Consider the following 17087-nt stretch of genomic DNA (forward strand, 5'->3'; position numbering starts at 1 on the left):
GGCCTTCAGTTACTTTGGGAAATTCTTAACAGCCTGGTCAATCAGTTCCTGTAGCAGGCTGTCCCAGATCATCTGTAGCACTTCCTTGAGTTTGGAGATTGTTTGGGGCTTTGGGTCGAGCTTGTGATAGGTCTCCAACTTTGCTCCCCAGACAAAAGTCTACATCACTGTGATGTCATTAACAGTAAGCTGATAGCCCCTTTTTTTCAAATGGTAGTTTTACAGTGCAAACATTTTTGAACCAGCACAAATTGCTGGATAGTCATGCTAAAAAGTCTGTAACATTTCCATGGAGGAGTGGCCTAGTGATTAGGGTGGTGGACTCTGGTCCTGAGGAACTGAGTTCAATTCCCACTGCAGGCACAGGCAGCTCCTTGTGACTCTAGGCAAGTCACTTAACCCTCCATTGCCCCAGGTACAAATAAGTACCTGTATATAATATGTAAGCTGCACTGAGCCTGCCATGAGTGGGAAAGCACGGGGTACAAATGTAACAAAAATAAAATAAATGTTGAAAGATAATCTCATTCCACTCAGCACATAAATGTAGATAGTAATGACAAATAAAGCTGTAAAATTTCATGTTGAAGTTCCAAGCAGTTGCTCAGCAAACAGCAACCCCCTCCCCCAACAACTCTAGTGCATTACTTTTTTTTTGCCTCACCCTGTACATTACAATTCTGCCCCCACTCCACCCAAACTATGCTGTCAATACCTATGTGCAACAGAATACTCATGTGCATGATCATTCCAGCGCACATGCCTATATGCATGTATCCAGCCACGCGATTTCCACATGTAAAACTGGCGTTGCATGCACAAAAATATTTATAAAATAGAGTGTAGCACATTTTACCTCTTTTGAAGGAAAAACATATTTTTTTGGAAGAAAACGACATTGGTGGGCATGATGATAAGGGTAAGAATAAGGTCAATGCATTTGATATACTGCCTTTCTGTGATAAGGTGAGGGACTAGGGAAAGGTTCTGAAGCAAGTTACACATTTATGGTCAAGAAAATTAGTTGTACTTTGCTGCTGAATTAACTACCAATGGGCAGGGGAAAATTTTTGCTTTCCTGTAGATTATCCCAGGAAATCTAACTTTCTTCTGATGAACTTTTGGTGTTGCTTCAAACTAACCAACTTTGGAAACATATCAGCTTCATTAAAATTCTCACATTCAAGTAGATGAAAGACCTTGGGAAATGTAACCAATACAGTAGTTTTCTCTTTTGGTATATTCTCATAGGAACAGCACTGGCATCCAAAAGATCTCACCCATTGTTTTCTGGGGCACTCCCATTGCACAGTGCCAGCCTCTGGATGGGCAGAAACGAAAGGTGGAAGAGAAGACTGACTGTCTCAACCCCCTACCGTGTGACAGTGGTATGGATTCAGCTTTTTATAGTGATAGAAAATGAAATGGCCATGCTAGATTCAGTCCATACAGCGCTACAAAATCAGTAGAATTACAAAAGGAATCATCAAATCAGAGGATAGGGCTACAAGAGACCCAAAGAGATCATCTTCAATCACAGGTACCCTTAAAGACCCTTTAAGATGTTATCTAGAACCATACAAAGAGGGAGCTTTGGAGGGCTTGTTAAATTTTCACCATCCTTTCTCCTTTCCTTCCACAACGCACCTTCCAGGTCTGAATCCTACTAATTTTTATAGGTTTGTTTATTTGAATTCAAATGTGGTCACTAAGTGCTTCAGCTGTAGATAGCTACAGCATTCTGCCTCTTTCACTTCCATCTCCGTTATTCAATTATTACATGGGGTCCAAAGATCTGGTAAAATATATGATGGGTGGGAGTTCACAATGCTGGTCAATAATTGCTTGGGATCAAGAAGAAATAGGCCACATTCATTCAACCCAGGGCAAGCCACAACTTTCAAAGGTGAATGCTTGTAGAACATCAGGTGGGGAGGGAGGATGGGAATGAGAAAAAGGGATATAGCTTAAACCCCACTGAGATGTGTTAAGCTTGCATCTTTATGATTTTACATGACAGGCTGATCTCAACCAAACCAAAGGTATGTTATCATCAAGACAAGTTGGTTTCCTTAAGTTGAAGGCTACAGGTTGTTGAGACTTTTTTCTTCTTCCTCCCATGAATGGGCTGTCCTCATTCAGGGGCTTATTTCTTTACTAAGCTATGCAAATGTATTTTAGTGAAGTAAAACCAGAACTAAAGCATGGAAGCTCCTATTATAACAGAGTACAGCAGATTATTTGAACCAATCAGCAGCTCATTGCTACACAAAAGGAATAATGCAGCTTGTACTACAATTTGCAAGCCATATTATTCTAACAAAGATTGCTTCGTGTAAATAGGTGTAGTTAACCTTCTGCATGGACTAGTGCTCCTAGGAAAGAAATTTAAAAGGGACAGCAAGGTAAAAAAAAAAAAAGAAAGAAAAGACCTCCCATCGCCTGTTACTGAAAACCCTGGTAGGTTACTACTAAGTCCATGTGGGTAACGTTATAAAACAGAATTGCTGGTGACTGGAACAACAAAGTGTTTGGGGTCAACCTGTGCCATTTAGAAAATGGCATTGGAGAGGCTGGAGACGTAAGGATCACTTGTGCCACCATTAGATTCCAGGGTCCATTTTCAAACAAATACAGCCAAATGCAAAACGTACAAAATACACAAGAAACTCCACAATAAAGTGAAACCATTCACATGTTCTAAGTGTGGTAAAAGCTTTGGTTGTAATGTAAATCTCAAACTGCATCAGAAAGTCCACACAGGACAGGAACCATTTGCATGTATAGAGTGTGGTAAAAGCTTTGGTCAGAAGGTAAACCTCACAATGCACCAGAGAATACACACAGGAGTGAAACCATTTACATGTCTTGAGTGTGGTAAAAGTTTTGGTTGGAAAGAAAGCCTCATACAGCATCAGAGAATCCACACAGGGATGAAACCATTTACATGCACTGAGGAGGTAAAAGCTTCAGTTGCATTGGGACAGGTAATTAGGGAATGTACATTCTTGCTATGAAGTATGGAAAATAGCACTCTGGTATTTAGATATACGTAATGAGACCTCCTTTTCATCAATAGACACAAGGCTCAGATGTTATAAAAAAAAAATAGAAAGCTTGACATCAGGTAGAATAGTGGAAAAGTGACATCCCAGGAAAGCATCCTTGGGGGCACTGCAGTGGACTTTATAAAATGCTCCCAGGTACACATCTCACCATTGCTCCCTTACCTTGTCTGTAAGCCCCCCAAAACCCACTACCCCGAACTTACAGGTGAAGGGAGCACCAATATGTGGGTACAGTGGGTTTCTGGTGGGTTTTGGAGGGCTCACAGTTTCCTCCACAAGTGTAACAAGTAGGGGGAGGTCGCAGCACGTTGTACTTGCAGGACGCTCCTGCACGTACAACGTGCTGCGACGTCAGACTCCGAACTGGATTCAACAGCTTTCAACAGCAGCATGGCCACGGAGGACGAAGAAGAACTTTAAAGACCTCGGGTCAGCTGGCGGGTGTTGGGGGCCCCCGCCAGCTGAAGAAATATTTTTAAAGGCAGCGGCAGGTGGAAGCGGACCTCGGCTGGTGGGGGTTGGGGTCCCCCGCCAGCAAAGGTAAGCAACGGCAGTGGGGGAGGGTTGACTGCGGTAGGGGGGTCCAGGGCGAAATCTGCGGGGGCCCAGGCCCCTGTGGCCCCACGCAGATACGCCCCTGATTCTAATTGACCTGAGTATAACATCTGAGGCTGGCAAGTAATATTTTTAATCACATTTTTGGGGGGCAGAAGGGGGGATAGTGACCACTGGGGGAGTAAGGGGAGGTGATCCCCGAGTCCCTCCAGTGGTCATCTGGTCATTTGGGGAATCTCTTGTATGGAGTGGAGTAGAGGAGTACCCTAGTGGTTAGTGCAACAGACTTTGATCGTGGGGAAGTGGGTTCAATTCCCACTGCAGCTATTTTTTATAAAAACAGAAACAGGTCTAGCTCAAAACGTCTTGGACATCTTTGTTTTGTTCCATTATTGCTGAAAGACGTCCATGTTTTAGGAACACCCAAGTCACACCTTGAACACGCCCCTAGCACGCTCCCTTGAGATTTGGATGTCAGACTTCATAGAAAGACTTTCATAAAGAGGTTTTGATAATACTGATTTGGACATTTCTGTGAGATAAACGTCCAAATGCTGACTTATGTCTCTTTTTGGACATCTATCTCTTTTGAAAATGAGCCTGAAAGACACACAGTTGGGCAATGGAGGAGATGTACAAAATGCCAGTGGAGTGCAGGAAATTTGCTGCTCTAATGCTATGTCTGGATGATAAAAGCAGTTAATGTAACTAGCTTAGCTATGACCCAAGAGACAGAGATAAACTACTCAAAATCCTTTACATGCTCATCTTAAAATGTGGTATATATCATTCAATACAAAAATTGTGAAGAAGGGTACTATATTGGAGAAAGAAACCAGATGATAAAGATGAAGTTCAATTTACACAAAACACAATATTAAACATTCCAATGCCATCCAGGATGCCACCTCTGTGGGACAGCACTTTACAAAACAAGAACACTGCATCAATGATCTTATGGCAAGAATACTAAAAGGAAATTTTAAAACAATCCAGGAACTTAAGACCTTTTAAGTCAACATGATTAAATATTTTGACACCCACCAAACAGGACTTAACAAAGATCTGGGCTTTCTATCCCACTATAAACCATAAAATTCTATTGTTTTGTCACTCTCTTATCAGCCAGCCACTGTCCCTCACCCACCCAGCTCTCCCTGTTTCTCACCTAACCCTCCCCACCCTCTTCCTGTGAGACTGTAATTTAGAATGCTTTTGTGTTTCACTTGTATATTCTGATATTTGTCAACAATTGCTTATTTCCAATCTGAAGAAGAAGGGGTACTTTCTAAAGCTAATCAAAAAATGTATTAATTTAGTCCAATAAAAAATGTAGCATCTTATTTTCTTTTCTATGTTTTGATTTATTTCTATTTATTACCTTCCACTTTACTCATTAAGGGAACAGTAAAATACTAACACTAATCGTAATCTTCTGTCCCTTTTTCTTTCAGACTGAGATACTCTAAGGCCATGAAGTGATGTGAGCGCTACTGAAGAAACTTGCACCCCGCCTCCCCCTCTTTCCCTCCTCAGCGGCTGCAGTACTGTCATGCTGCAGAGAGCTCTTCCCTACAATTATCCCATCTATTCAAGTTTTGTTATTGATGTAGGTTTTTATTATTTTTGTTTTATCCCCGCAGGATTCCACAGTTGGAGTCCAAAGATGTGCAGGACTGCAGAGCACGATCTCATGCAAATATAATTTCAGTGGGAGGTGACTGAAAGCATTGTAATTAAGGGCTTCCCAAACCTGTCCTGGGGCTCCTAAGCCAGTCAGGTTGTCAGGATACCCACAATGAATATGCATGAGTTAAATCTGGAATATGCAAATTTAGCTCATGCATATTGTTTGTGGACATCCTGTCAGGCTTTGGGAGCATCAGGACAGGTTTGGGAAGTCCTGTTTTTTATGGTATTGCTTTTCTGTAACTTTCTTTCTCCATGTCTGTTGCTATTCACATTTATCAATAAATGGAGAATTTACAAAGCAAAAACAAATTCTTAACTTTCTCTACTTTGTCTCTTTCTTAGGCATTTTGATAATTTTTATGGTCCCTTTAATGACAGAGAAATAGGGGCTGAGCTAGTGGCAGAGCACCAGATTATCTTGCGGGAGACCTGAGTTCCGCTCCCAAGTTCTGTTGTGGTTTTAGTTGTTACTCCTTCTGCTAGAGGATCAGATGATATGGAACTGTACTTTCCCTCTCTGAGCTTTTGAAATATTGGGAGTTAGTTTTCATTCATTGCTCGCATCATTTTCAAAACTCTGCTTCTCGTTTACAAACCTAGGTCTCCCTTGGCACCTACCTACCTCAAAAGACTCCTTATTCCCTATGCCCCCCTTCGCTGCCTCACTCCGCTGATAACAACCTTTTTGACATTACCCTGTCCTACCTAGTTTCACCTGTCCAGTACCCGCTACTCAGCACTCCGTTACAATGGGCCCAAAGTCTGGGATGACCTCCCATTATTCATTAGAAATCAATCTTCCACTCCTTTCAAGCAAGCCCTCGAAGCTCATATTTTTTGCACTCTGATTTTGTCTCTTTCTCTCCTAGTTTCAACTTTATTGTATATTTTCTTTTGTAACCACTTGATTGTTGTTATTTTTATTGTGTAAACCATGTACATGCCTATGTGCAGGCCTTGCAGCCAGGGGTGGACTGACAGTGAACTGGGCCCACGGGCAGTGAAGGCCACTGGGCTCCCCCTGGTCACTGCCCACCACCACCACCCACTTCCACACACTAGAGCCCCATTACCGCTGCAACTGCTGCCCCCTACAGTCCCCCGAGCCTCAGTAGACTTGTTACAAGAAATGATTTATCTTGGGGGAAGAGCTCTAGAGCACTCACTAATGTTTATTATATATATATATATATATATATATATATATTTATTTATTTATTTATTTATTTATTTATTTATTTTAAATTCTCCACCAGTTGCCGATTAAAGCAACAAGATTTACAATTACACTGAATGAAAGGAATTAAATATATTTATTGGATTACATTAACCTGCATTACCAGGTTTAAGAAAGAACAGACCATATATATATTCAGATTCAAAAGGGTTTATTAAGTTACAATATGACTAATGCAATCGTATAAATAAGGTTACAAGCGAGAGACAGTTCTTTTAAGAGATCTTTACAGAGAATCTGTGCTTAAAGTAAGGTAGCCAGTTTAAAAGTGAAGGTTATAATTTAACTTACAGGAGAGTCTTTGTTACAGAGCATGCTGTGGTCCAGCTGATTGATGAGCACATGGTCAGGAGCAAGGCGTCAGCAGAGATGGATCTGGATTGCAGCTGAAGAGAAGAATCTGTGTCTTGGGGAAGCAGCTTTTGCTTTTATACTCTTAGTTTGCAGGGAAGAATGAGTGCATGTCCTGTGTGCATTTTCTTCCTGGTTTGCACACGACTCTGAGTAGTTGCAAAGCATTGTTTCTGACACCATGTTACAGACTCTTTCCGGTCTTACCTTGAAGGGCCCTGGTGATCTAATGGCTTCTTCAGGGGGACAGGAAAGAACCCCACTCTTTCCTGCCCACTACTGCTATTCTGCCCAGTGGTGCCATGTTTTCAAAATGGGTGCCAAGACTTTCCATGGCAGTCTCGCATGTCTTGACAGAATTTTGTACCCTGTTTACTAAGGTGCGCTAGCATTTTTAGCTCGTGCTAACCGTGTAGATGCCTATAGGAAAATTATGGGCATCTACATGGTTAGCGTGTGCTATTGTTTAGCTTGCACGAAAAATGTTAGCGTGCCTCTAGTGTGGCTTAGTAAACAGCATCCTGTATCTTCTAAATTGGTATTTGTTAGCTCACAAGGTTTCCTTGTTCTTTCCTTTTTATTTTGTGAACCGCGCTGAACCCTCTGGGTTGTTGAAGCCAACAAGAACTCTATGTAATGCAATGTAATGCACCTATAACCGGGTACATAAGCGTGAATGCGGTTAGGTACAGAAAACAGAGGGTAGGATTAAATGGCTATTTTTCACAGTGCAGGAGGGTGAATAGTGGAGTGCCGCAGGGATCTGTACTGAGACCAGTGCTATTTAACATACTTATAAATGATCTGAAAATTGGAATGACGTGAGGTGATTAAATTTGCAGATGACACAAAACTATTCAAGGTTGTTAAAACACATGCGAACTATGAAAAATTGCAGGAAGACCTTAGGAAATTGGAAAACTGGGCATCCAAATGGCAGAAGAAATTTAATGTGGACAAATGCAAAGTGATGCACATTGGGAAGAATAATACGAATCATAGTTACCTGATGCTAGGGTTCACCTTGGGGGTCAGCATCCAAGAAAAAGATCTAGGTGACATTGTAGACAATATGCTGAAATCTTCTGCCCTGCATGCAGCAGCAGCCAAAAAAGCAAACAGAATACTAGGAATTATTAGGAAAGGGATGGTAAATAAGACCGAAAATACTATAATGCCTCTGTATCGCTCCATGGTGCGACTTCACCTTGAGTATTGTGTTCAGTTCTGGTTGCCGTATCTCAAAAAAGATATAGTGGAATTAGAAAAGGTTCAAAGAAGAGCGACCAAAACAATAAATGGGATGGAACTCCTCCCATATGAGGAAAGGCTAAAGAGGTTAGGACTGTTCAGCTTGGAGAAGAGATGGCTCAGGGGGGATATGATTGAGGTCTACAAAATCCTGAGTGGTGCAGAATGAATATAAGTGAATTGATTCTTTACTCTTTCAAAAAGTACAAAGAATAGGGGACACTCAATGAAGTTAATGATAATCATAATGATAAACCAGTCTTGTATCCCACTAGTACCTTGCAGTTCAGAGCAGGTTACAAAATCATAAGAACCAGAATCAATTTTTTGGGAAGAGGATAGCACTATGAAACGGAATCTATGATTCGAATGCAAAACATGTTTCTGAAACAAGAAAGTTTTCATCTTTTTCCTAAAAACAGGATTGCGAAGAATGAAAAATATCAACAATATCATTCCAAAACCTAGCCACTTGGAAATCCAGACTTATTTCAAATAAACATGGAGGGGCATAATCGAACGAAAACGTCTATCTCCATGGGCGTTTATCTCCGAGAACGGGTCCGTGAAGGGGCGGACCGAACCGTATTTTCGAAAAAAATAGACGTCCATGTTTTATTCGACAATTTGTGAGCTGGGCGTTTTTGTTTTTCAGTGATAATGGAAAATGAAAGCGCCCAGCTCAAAAACGAATAAATCCAAGGCATTTGTTCGTGGGAGGGGCCAGGAGTCGTAGTGCACTGGTCCCCCTCACATGCCAGGACACCAACCGGGCACCCTAGGGGGCACTTTTACAAAAAAAAAAAAGGTAAAAGAGCTCCCAGGTGCATAGCACCCTTCCCTTGTGTGTTGAGCCCCCCAAATCCCCCTCAAAACCCACTGCCCACAAGTCTACACCATTACTATAGCCCTAAGGGATGTAGGGGGGCACCTACAAGTGGGTACAGTGGGTTGGGGGGAGTTGGACGACTAAACATTAAGCAGCACAATTGTAACAGGTAGGGGGGGATGGGCCTGGGTCCACCTGCCTGAAGTCCACTGCACCCCCTAACAACTGCTCCAGGGACCTGCATACTGCTGCCAGGGAGGTGGGTATGACATTTGAGGGAGAAAATAAAAAGTTGTGAAACATCATTTTTTGTGGTGGGAGGGGGTTAGTGACCACTGGGGGAGTCAGGGGAGGTCATCCCCGATTCCCTCTGGTGGTAATCTGGTCATTTAGGGCACTTTTTGGGGCCTTATTCGTGAAAAAACAGGGTCCAGGAAAAGTGCCCTAAATTCTAGCTACAAACGCATACTTTTTTTCAATTATCGGCGAAAGGCGCCCATCTCTGTTTGGGTGATAGCCATGCCCCAGTCCTGCCTTCACCATGCCTCCGACACGCCCCCGTCAACTTTGTACGCTTCCGCGATGGAGTGCAGTTGAAAACGTCCAAGTTCGGCTTTCGATTATACCGCGTTATTCGTTTTTGTGAGATAAACGTCCATCTCCCGATTTAGGTCGGAACTTGGGCGTTTTTCTCGTTCGATTATAAGCAGGATAGTCTCCTCTTCCCCTTAACCGAGGGGAATGAGTAGCCCAAATAAGCAGGTGCTAAACCATGCAGAATCTTAAAAAGAAAACAGGCTCATTTGAAGTATATTCTGGCTTCAATAGGCAACCAATGTAGTTTCAAATAACTAGGAGAAATATTGTCATATTTGGATAGACTAAAAATCAGGGGAACCTGTTTCTTCTGTGTGAGTCGTCCTGACGTCTATCGATAAAATGACAGAAAGAAGACCAAGAAAACAGAATAACATCCAGCATAAGTCTCCTAAGGAGACCTTCATTACATCCTAAATACAAAAGATTGCAGTAATCTAATTGAGAAATCAGAAGTGCCTGAACCAATAATTTAATCTTATTCAAAATAACTACGCACACATTGTAGCTTCCTCATTAAAAAGAAAATTTCCTTAAACAGGAGACTTGATTTTCTATAGTAATAGTGCTATCAATTAAGACACCCCAAATCTTAATTACTGGAGAAAATTCAAAAGTAGCTTGATTGATACAAATCGATCTCAGAATGTTCACTGGCTCAGGGGCTCTTTTACGAAGCTGCAGCAAAAGGGGGCCTGTGCAGGCATCAGCGTGTGTTTTTGATGCGTGCTGAGGCTTTCATTTTACCACAGCGGATAAAAGACAGGTCTTTGTTTTTTTCAAGAAATGGCAATGCGGCAAGTCCTTCACTTGCCGCATGGCCGTTTTGGGAGGAGAACACTTACTGCCACCCATTGAGATGGCGGTAAGGGCTCTGCACTAACCCAGTGTTAACCAGGCTGTGTGCGGCACTGCCCAATTACCGCCAGGTATAAACCGGCACAACAAAAACTGAAATATTCTTGCAGCACCAGAAATGGTGAGCGCTGGAGGAGGGAAGCACCACCGGGCTGCTGCAGTAGTCCAGCGGTACTTCCCTTTTAGTGAGCGGTAAGCCGTGTTGGGCTTACCACCGCTTCATAAAAGGGCCCCTTTAGTATCAAAACATAAAAATGTAGTTTTTTCTGTATTTACATGGAAATATGTTTAAAACAAATTGGAGGAAATATTTTTTCACTCAACGAATAGTTAAGCTCTGGAAGTCTTTGCCAGAGGATATAGTAACAGCGGTTAGTGTATCTGCATTTAAAAAAGGTTTGGACAAGTTCCTGGTAGAAAAGTCCATAGTCTGCTATTGAGACAGACATGGGAAGCCACTGCTTGCCCCAGGATTGGTAACAAGGAATGTTGCTATTATTTGGGTTTCTGCCAGGTACTTGTAACTTGGATTGGCCACTGTTGGAAACTGGGCTAGATGGACCATTGGTCTGACCCAGTATAGCTATTTTTATGTTCTTATATACTTAAGCACTTATGTGTGGAAGTGGACTATGCCTATGTGTACGCTCATGCGTGTATGTCCAGACATAAACGTGCATATGCCAATATTCTAAACATTTACATGATAGAGTTACCCCCAAAACGTCCCACCTGTAACTGTATAACTTGGCAGCTGTGTGTGTGGGCATTGGCCAGTGAGGGCTTCATTTTTAAAAATATAATTTCAGTGAATCCATGCTACTTAACAGAAGAGTCCAATATACACTGCAGGCTTATAATACAGTCAAGGGATAGACCTAATATAACGGATTCATTTACAACATGATCAAATATCACAGACTCAAACATCTGCATTACTGTCTATGGGATCTACAGTGATTTCACAGGAGTATTTACAGTAAACGTCAAGAAATGTTAACCGAAAAGGATGAGCTCACAAACTGAAAACCTACAGCTTTCTATGTGCCAGTGAGTTGCAAATGTTCAGAAAGTGATGCTAGTTAAGGATAGAATGTTAACTGGCTCATAAGCAATTGAACGTTGCCATAGAAACAAGCACAGGCTCCATGCAAAGCCCTAATGAGCAGAAATCAGGCCCAGGACACAGACTGAAGACATGCTTTTCCTCCCCACCTTCTTTGTTTGAGATGGAAATGCTCCAGTTGTTTTTCCTAAAATAACTCGTGTTTGTGCAGCAGTGATTCAAAACCCTATAGCAAATTGAAATGCCAGCAACTAATGGAATGCTTTTCCTTCATTATTTTGTCTTGAAATTCACAACTCTTAACATAAGAATAGCCATACTGGGTCAGACCAATGGTCCATCGAGATCAGTATCCTGCTCCCAACAGGGACCAATCCAGGTCAGAAGTACCTGGCAGAAACCCAATTACAGACCTGCCAAGTGAAAGCGAGACTCCCACTTTTGCGGGTCATCTCCGGCACTCCTGCCAGAGTGCCAGGATCAGCTTCCTTTTCAGTGACAGCAGGAAATGCCTTCATAAAATGTAATCTCCTGCTGCTGCTGGTCCCACAGCAGCAAGAGATGATGTTTGATGAAGGTGTCTGCTGCTGTTGCTGGAAAGGAAGGCTACTTCTGGTGCTCCTGGCTCCAAATCACTGTGTGCCAGAGTGGAGCTATGGGAGGGTCTAGGAGGAGTTATGGGTGGGCTGGGAGGAGCTGTGGGCGGGTTGGGGTGGAGCTATAGGTGGGCCTTAAATCTACTGCTCAGAAGGTTGACCCTTTTGGCAGCTCTGCAATTAGTAGCAACATTCCATGCTACCAATCCTGGGGCAAGCAGTGGCTTCCCCCACGTATGTCCCATACACAGCCCAAGCTTCAGCAACATGCACCACACAAATAACCGTGCCCACTTTGTGGAGCCCCCACACTGCACATAGCAGCATCCTGAGCTTTCTCCTTTGAGTCCCTTTATCCTCTCTGACCAAGATGAGGAAGGCGTAAAGAAGCACTGGCATGTACTGAGCTGGCTGCCTGTACCACATAGAATTCTGTCTTTTCCAGCCCTTGTATCTAGAGAAAGGTGGAGTTCAGGGTGCAAAATCTGCTCATTGCAGGGAATCTAAAGGCAGCAGGGAATGGTAGGAGTAGGAGATATAACAAGTTAAAGGCAGCCAAGAGAAGAGAGAATGAAGCAGAGTAGCAGAATGGTGGGAAGATATTGGGGGGGGGGGGGGGGGGGGGGGGGGGGGCTTCAGATAAGGCACCTCTTCACTTCACAGTGGGGTAATTTGTGGATGCCCAAAGAAATGTTACTGAAAACAAGTGGAGAAAGCATACAGAACATAGCTCACAGAATCTTTTCCAACCCCTCTGCATATCTGTGTGTATTTGTGTTCTGTCTTCCTTGTGTGGGGAGGAAAGGGGGGTTGTTTGCACATATATGCACATCTAAAATAGTTTTGAGCCTTTATAATTTCTTTACAACTTTCCATTTGAGTTTATGTTTAATCTTTTTTATTGAATAAAGAAAACATTGTAAATACAGAAATATGGTAACCAAAACGTATTTCTGTTAATATCCCCCCAACCTTTCTCCTCCCTCCCATTCCCCTTCCCTCCCCCCTCCCTCCCATCCCCCTTCCCTCCCCCCCTCCCTCCAACCTCCTCCCCCCTTCCAGTCCTTCTGAGTCCAGCCATATAGGTACCATTAAAAGTTCAACAGTCTGCTCCTAGCATTCGGGGACAGCGTATTGAGAAAAAGGCTCCAGGTGTTCTGAAATTGTAATCCTATTTTAGATTTGAAATCTGCAACTCCCATCCTTTCAATTCGCACAAGTGTAATCATGCGGGCTCTCCATCGGGAGCATGTAGGGTAGTGTTGGGAAAGCCACTCAGAGAGGATCACCTGTTTAGGCACTATGATATACTTATTTACAAAAGCTGTTAGTCCCGTCGGGATAGGGTGGACTAATATCGGATGTCCCAGTAACAGACCTGAATCATATTTCCACCCTGATTTCCAAATTTTTGAAACATACTGTGTTATGTCCTTCCAGTATTGCATTATACCCCTACAAGTCCAAAACATACAGTGGTGGAAATAAGTATTTGATCCCTTGCTGATTTTGTAAGTGTGCCCACTGACAAAGACATGAGCAGCCCATAATTGAAGGGTAGGTTATTGGTAACAGTGAGAGATAGCACATCACAAATTAAATCCGGAAAATCGCATTGTGGAAAGTATATGAATTTATTTGCATTCTGCAGAGGGAAATAAGTATTTGATCCCCCACCAACCAGTAAGAGATCTGGCCCCTACAGACCAGGTAGATGCTCCAAATCAACTCGTTACCTGCATGACAGACAGCTGTCGGCAATGGTCACCTGTATGAAAGACACCTGTCCACAGACTCAGTGAATCAGTCAGACTCTAACCTCTACAAAATGGCCAAGAGCAAGGAGCTGTCTAAGGATGTCAGGGACAAGATCATACACCTGCACAAGGCTGGAATGGGCTACAAAACCATCAGTAAGACGCTGGGCGAGAAGGAGACAACTGTTGGTGCCATAGTAAGAAAATGGAAGAAGTACAAAATGACTGTCAATCGACAAAGATCTGGGGCTCCACGCAAAATCTCACCTCGTGGGGTATCCTTGATCATGAGGAAGGTTAGAAATCAGCCTACAACTACAAGGGGGGAACTTGTCAATGATCTCAAGGCAGCTGGGACCACTGTCACCACGAAAACCATTGGTAACACATTACGACATAACGGATTGCAATCCTGCAGTGCCCGCAAGGTCCCCCTGCTCCGGAAGGCACATGTGACGGCCCGTCTGAAGTTTGCCAGTGAACACCTGGATGATGCCGAGAGTGATTGGGAGAAGGTGCTGTGGTCAGATGAGACAAAAATTGAGCTCTTTGGCATGAACTCAACTCGCCGTGTTTGGAGGAAGAGAAATGCTGCCTATGACCCAAAGAACACCGTCCCCACTGTCAAGCATGGAGGTGGAAATGTTATGTTTTGGGGGTGTTTCTCTGCTAAGGGCACAGGACTACTTCACCGCATCAATGGGAGAATGGATGGGGCCATGTACCGTACAATTCTGAGTGACAACCTCCTTCCCTCCGCCAGGGCCTTAAAATTGGGTCGTGGCTGGGTCTTCCAGCACGACAATGACCCAAAACATACAGCCAAGGCAACAAAGGAGTGGCTCAGGAAGAAGCACATTAGGGTCATGGAGTGGCCTAGCCAGTCACCAGACCTTAATCCCATTGAAAACTTATGGAGGGAGCTGAAGCTGCGAGTTGCCAAGCGACAGCCCAGAACTCTTAATGATTTAGAGATGATCTGCAAAGAGGAGTGGACCAAAATTCCTCCTGACATGTGTGCAAACCTCATCATCAACTACAGAAGACGTCTGACCGCTGTGCTTGCCAACAAGGGTTTTGCCACCAAGTATTAGGTCTTGTTTGCCAGAGGGATTAAATACTTATTTCCCTCTGCAGAATGCAAATAAATTCATATACTTTCCACAATGTGATTTTCCGGATTTAATTTGTGATGTGCTATCTCTCACTGTTACCAATAACCTACCCTTCAATTATGGGCTGCTCATGTCTTTGTCAGTGGGCACACTTACAAAATCAGCAAGGGATCAAATACTTATTTCCACCACTGTATGTCCCAAGGTGGCCCCAGGCTCCACACACTTGGGGCATTCCCCCCAGGGAGAGAGCCCCTCCATTTGAGTTTATAAGAAAATTAAGCCAAGTGTACCTTTCATCTGCTAACCTGTACTTCAAGTTGGCTGCATCCCATAGGAACAACGTCACAGTGGAGGAGACAAGATGGATGATGTAAAAAAACTTCTTCTGGACTCAAAAAAGTTCACAGCAAAAGTTTATTGAAACAATCTGGACTTGGCACAGTTACAACAGTACAGCTTGGCCATGTGCTCGCTCTTAAAAGCGTGTCTGTACGTGCCAGCGCATATGTGCGCGAGAGGAACATAATTGGACCATCATTGACCGAATAAGTACCAAAGGGAATCTTGAGGCAGGCCGGAGTGGCTGAAACACGATTCGTGTCGAGTCCAGACTGTTTCAATAAACTTTTGCTGTGAACTTTTTTGAGTCTAGTAGAAGTTTTTTGACATCATCCATCTCGTCTCCTCCGCTGTGACGTTGTTCTTTGGATTTTCCAGTGCGGAGGTTTGTTTTCTTCTGGGTTTGTTGCACCCCATAGAAATAAGTTCACATCTGTGAACACTGTTTTTTCCAATTGATATTTCTCATGGCTCCAGCAGCAGCAAATGCCTGTCTTCCCCTCACCCTCAATGACAGAAATCATTGCATGGAAATTGAGATCGTTCATGTGCTTGTGTACTTATGGCCTCCCTGCGGTTTCCAGTTTATATTTACTCTACCTTCTCAATTAAGACCACATTCTAACACTCAAGTCACTGCAGTGGGCTGTCAGAATGGAAAGCTTCAACTGTGCCCTTTCTAGGGCAGAAGGCATTGCACAGAGGAATCATCTAAAATAGTGGTTCTCAACCTTTCTTCTGTTGTGACACACCTGACAGATTGTGTTTATGTGCCAGACACCACTAAACACTAGTTTTCAGCTGAACGAGAAAAAGAGCCCAAATATCATTTTACTGTAGTTAAAAATGATAGAGAAATATATACTATTCTTAACAGAATTCTTTTTGTAAATTATTGAAATTTAGTTATTACATTTTGGGGCCCATTTTCTAAAGGGCGTTAAGCATATAACGCATGGTTAATGCACTGAAACAGGCTACTGTGTAACCGCATTAAGGGGTGTTGTGTTAGTTTGCTTGTTTCCACGCGTTTTGCTGCACGTTACAGAATTTTTCAGAATATTTCTGTCGGGGGTGCGACATAGACAGAGTGGGCATTGAAGGGTTAACTAGCTAGCTCATGATACCACACGATAACTGGCTAACACACTGTTAACACAGGAGCACTTAGGGGCGAATTCTATATATGGCGTTAAAAAAAGCATTACTCCATAAGCCGTGCTTAAAGTTTGGTGTGGTTTGTACAATGGTGCTTACGTCCGGGACTTCAGCCTAACTTTAGGCGTGGCCATTTGCACCAAGTGTACATGCCTAAATTAGGCGCGTAGCCCCATTATCCTATAACAGTGCGCATGAGTGCTAGAAATAGCCCCATTGCGCCCAATGACCCTCCCATTTCTGTTATTTTTTTTTTACTTATGCGTAAAATTTAGGCACGGATCCTGCGTCTAAATTTATGCACTTCAGTTTCAATTAAATCTAATTAGTGCCAATACCTGCTTGTTAAAAAGTAAATCATTGGCACTAATTGGCTCATTATTCAATTAAATTGTGCGTGAAAATTGAGTGTGCACAAATTGGCGACTTTTATAGAATTAGGGGGTTAGTGTCTTAAAAATAGAAGGTGCTAAGTGCTTCTGTGTTAATCTGAACATTATCATATGACCTGCAATAAAAAATAGTGGGAACATCCCTTCTTGATGCAGCGTTAGTTCTGAGCTTGCTGCATGTTAAAATTCTGCGCTATAGTGTGTTAAACCCAAAACAACAAGT

General features: G+C 42.9%; 1 protein-coding gene across 2 annotated transcripts in view; it reads left to right on the forward strand.

The window, feature by feature from the left end:
• Positions 1–5618, forward strand: part of CFP (complement factor properdin) — a 55913-nt gene extending 50295 nt beyond the window's left edge. Inside the window, exons 9-11 of one of the 2 annotated variants that reach the window (XM_030192391.1) lie at positions 1252–1388; positions 5078–5106; positions 5267–5618. In XM_030192391.1, coding sequence (XP_030048251.1) covers positions 1252–1388; positions 5078–5082 — 142 coding nt within the window. In that variant the 3' untranslated portion in view covers positions 5083–5106; positions 5267–5618. Of the gene's footprint in view, positions 1–1251; positions 1389–5077 lie in introns of both variants that reach the window. The other variant, XM_030192390.1, reaches the window with a different exon arrangement.
• Positions 5619–17087: the final 11469 nt, after the last annotated feature.

The sequence above is a fragment of the Microcaecilia unicolor genome, chromosome 2 (genome assembly GCF_901765095.1).
Source record: "Microcaecilia unicolor chromosome 2, aMicUni1.1, whole genome shotgun sequence".
NCBI classification, from domain to species: domain Eukaryota; kingdom Metazoa; phylum Chordata; class Amphibia; order Gymnophiona; family Siphonopidae; genus Microcaecilia; species Microcaecilia unicolor.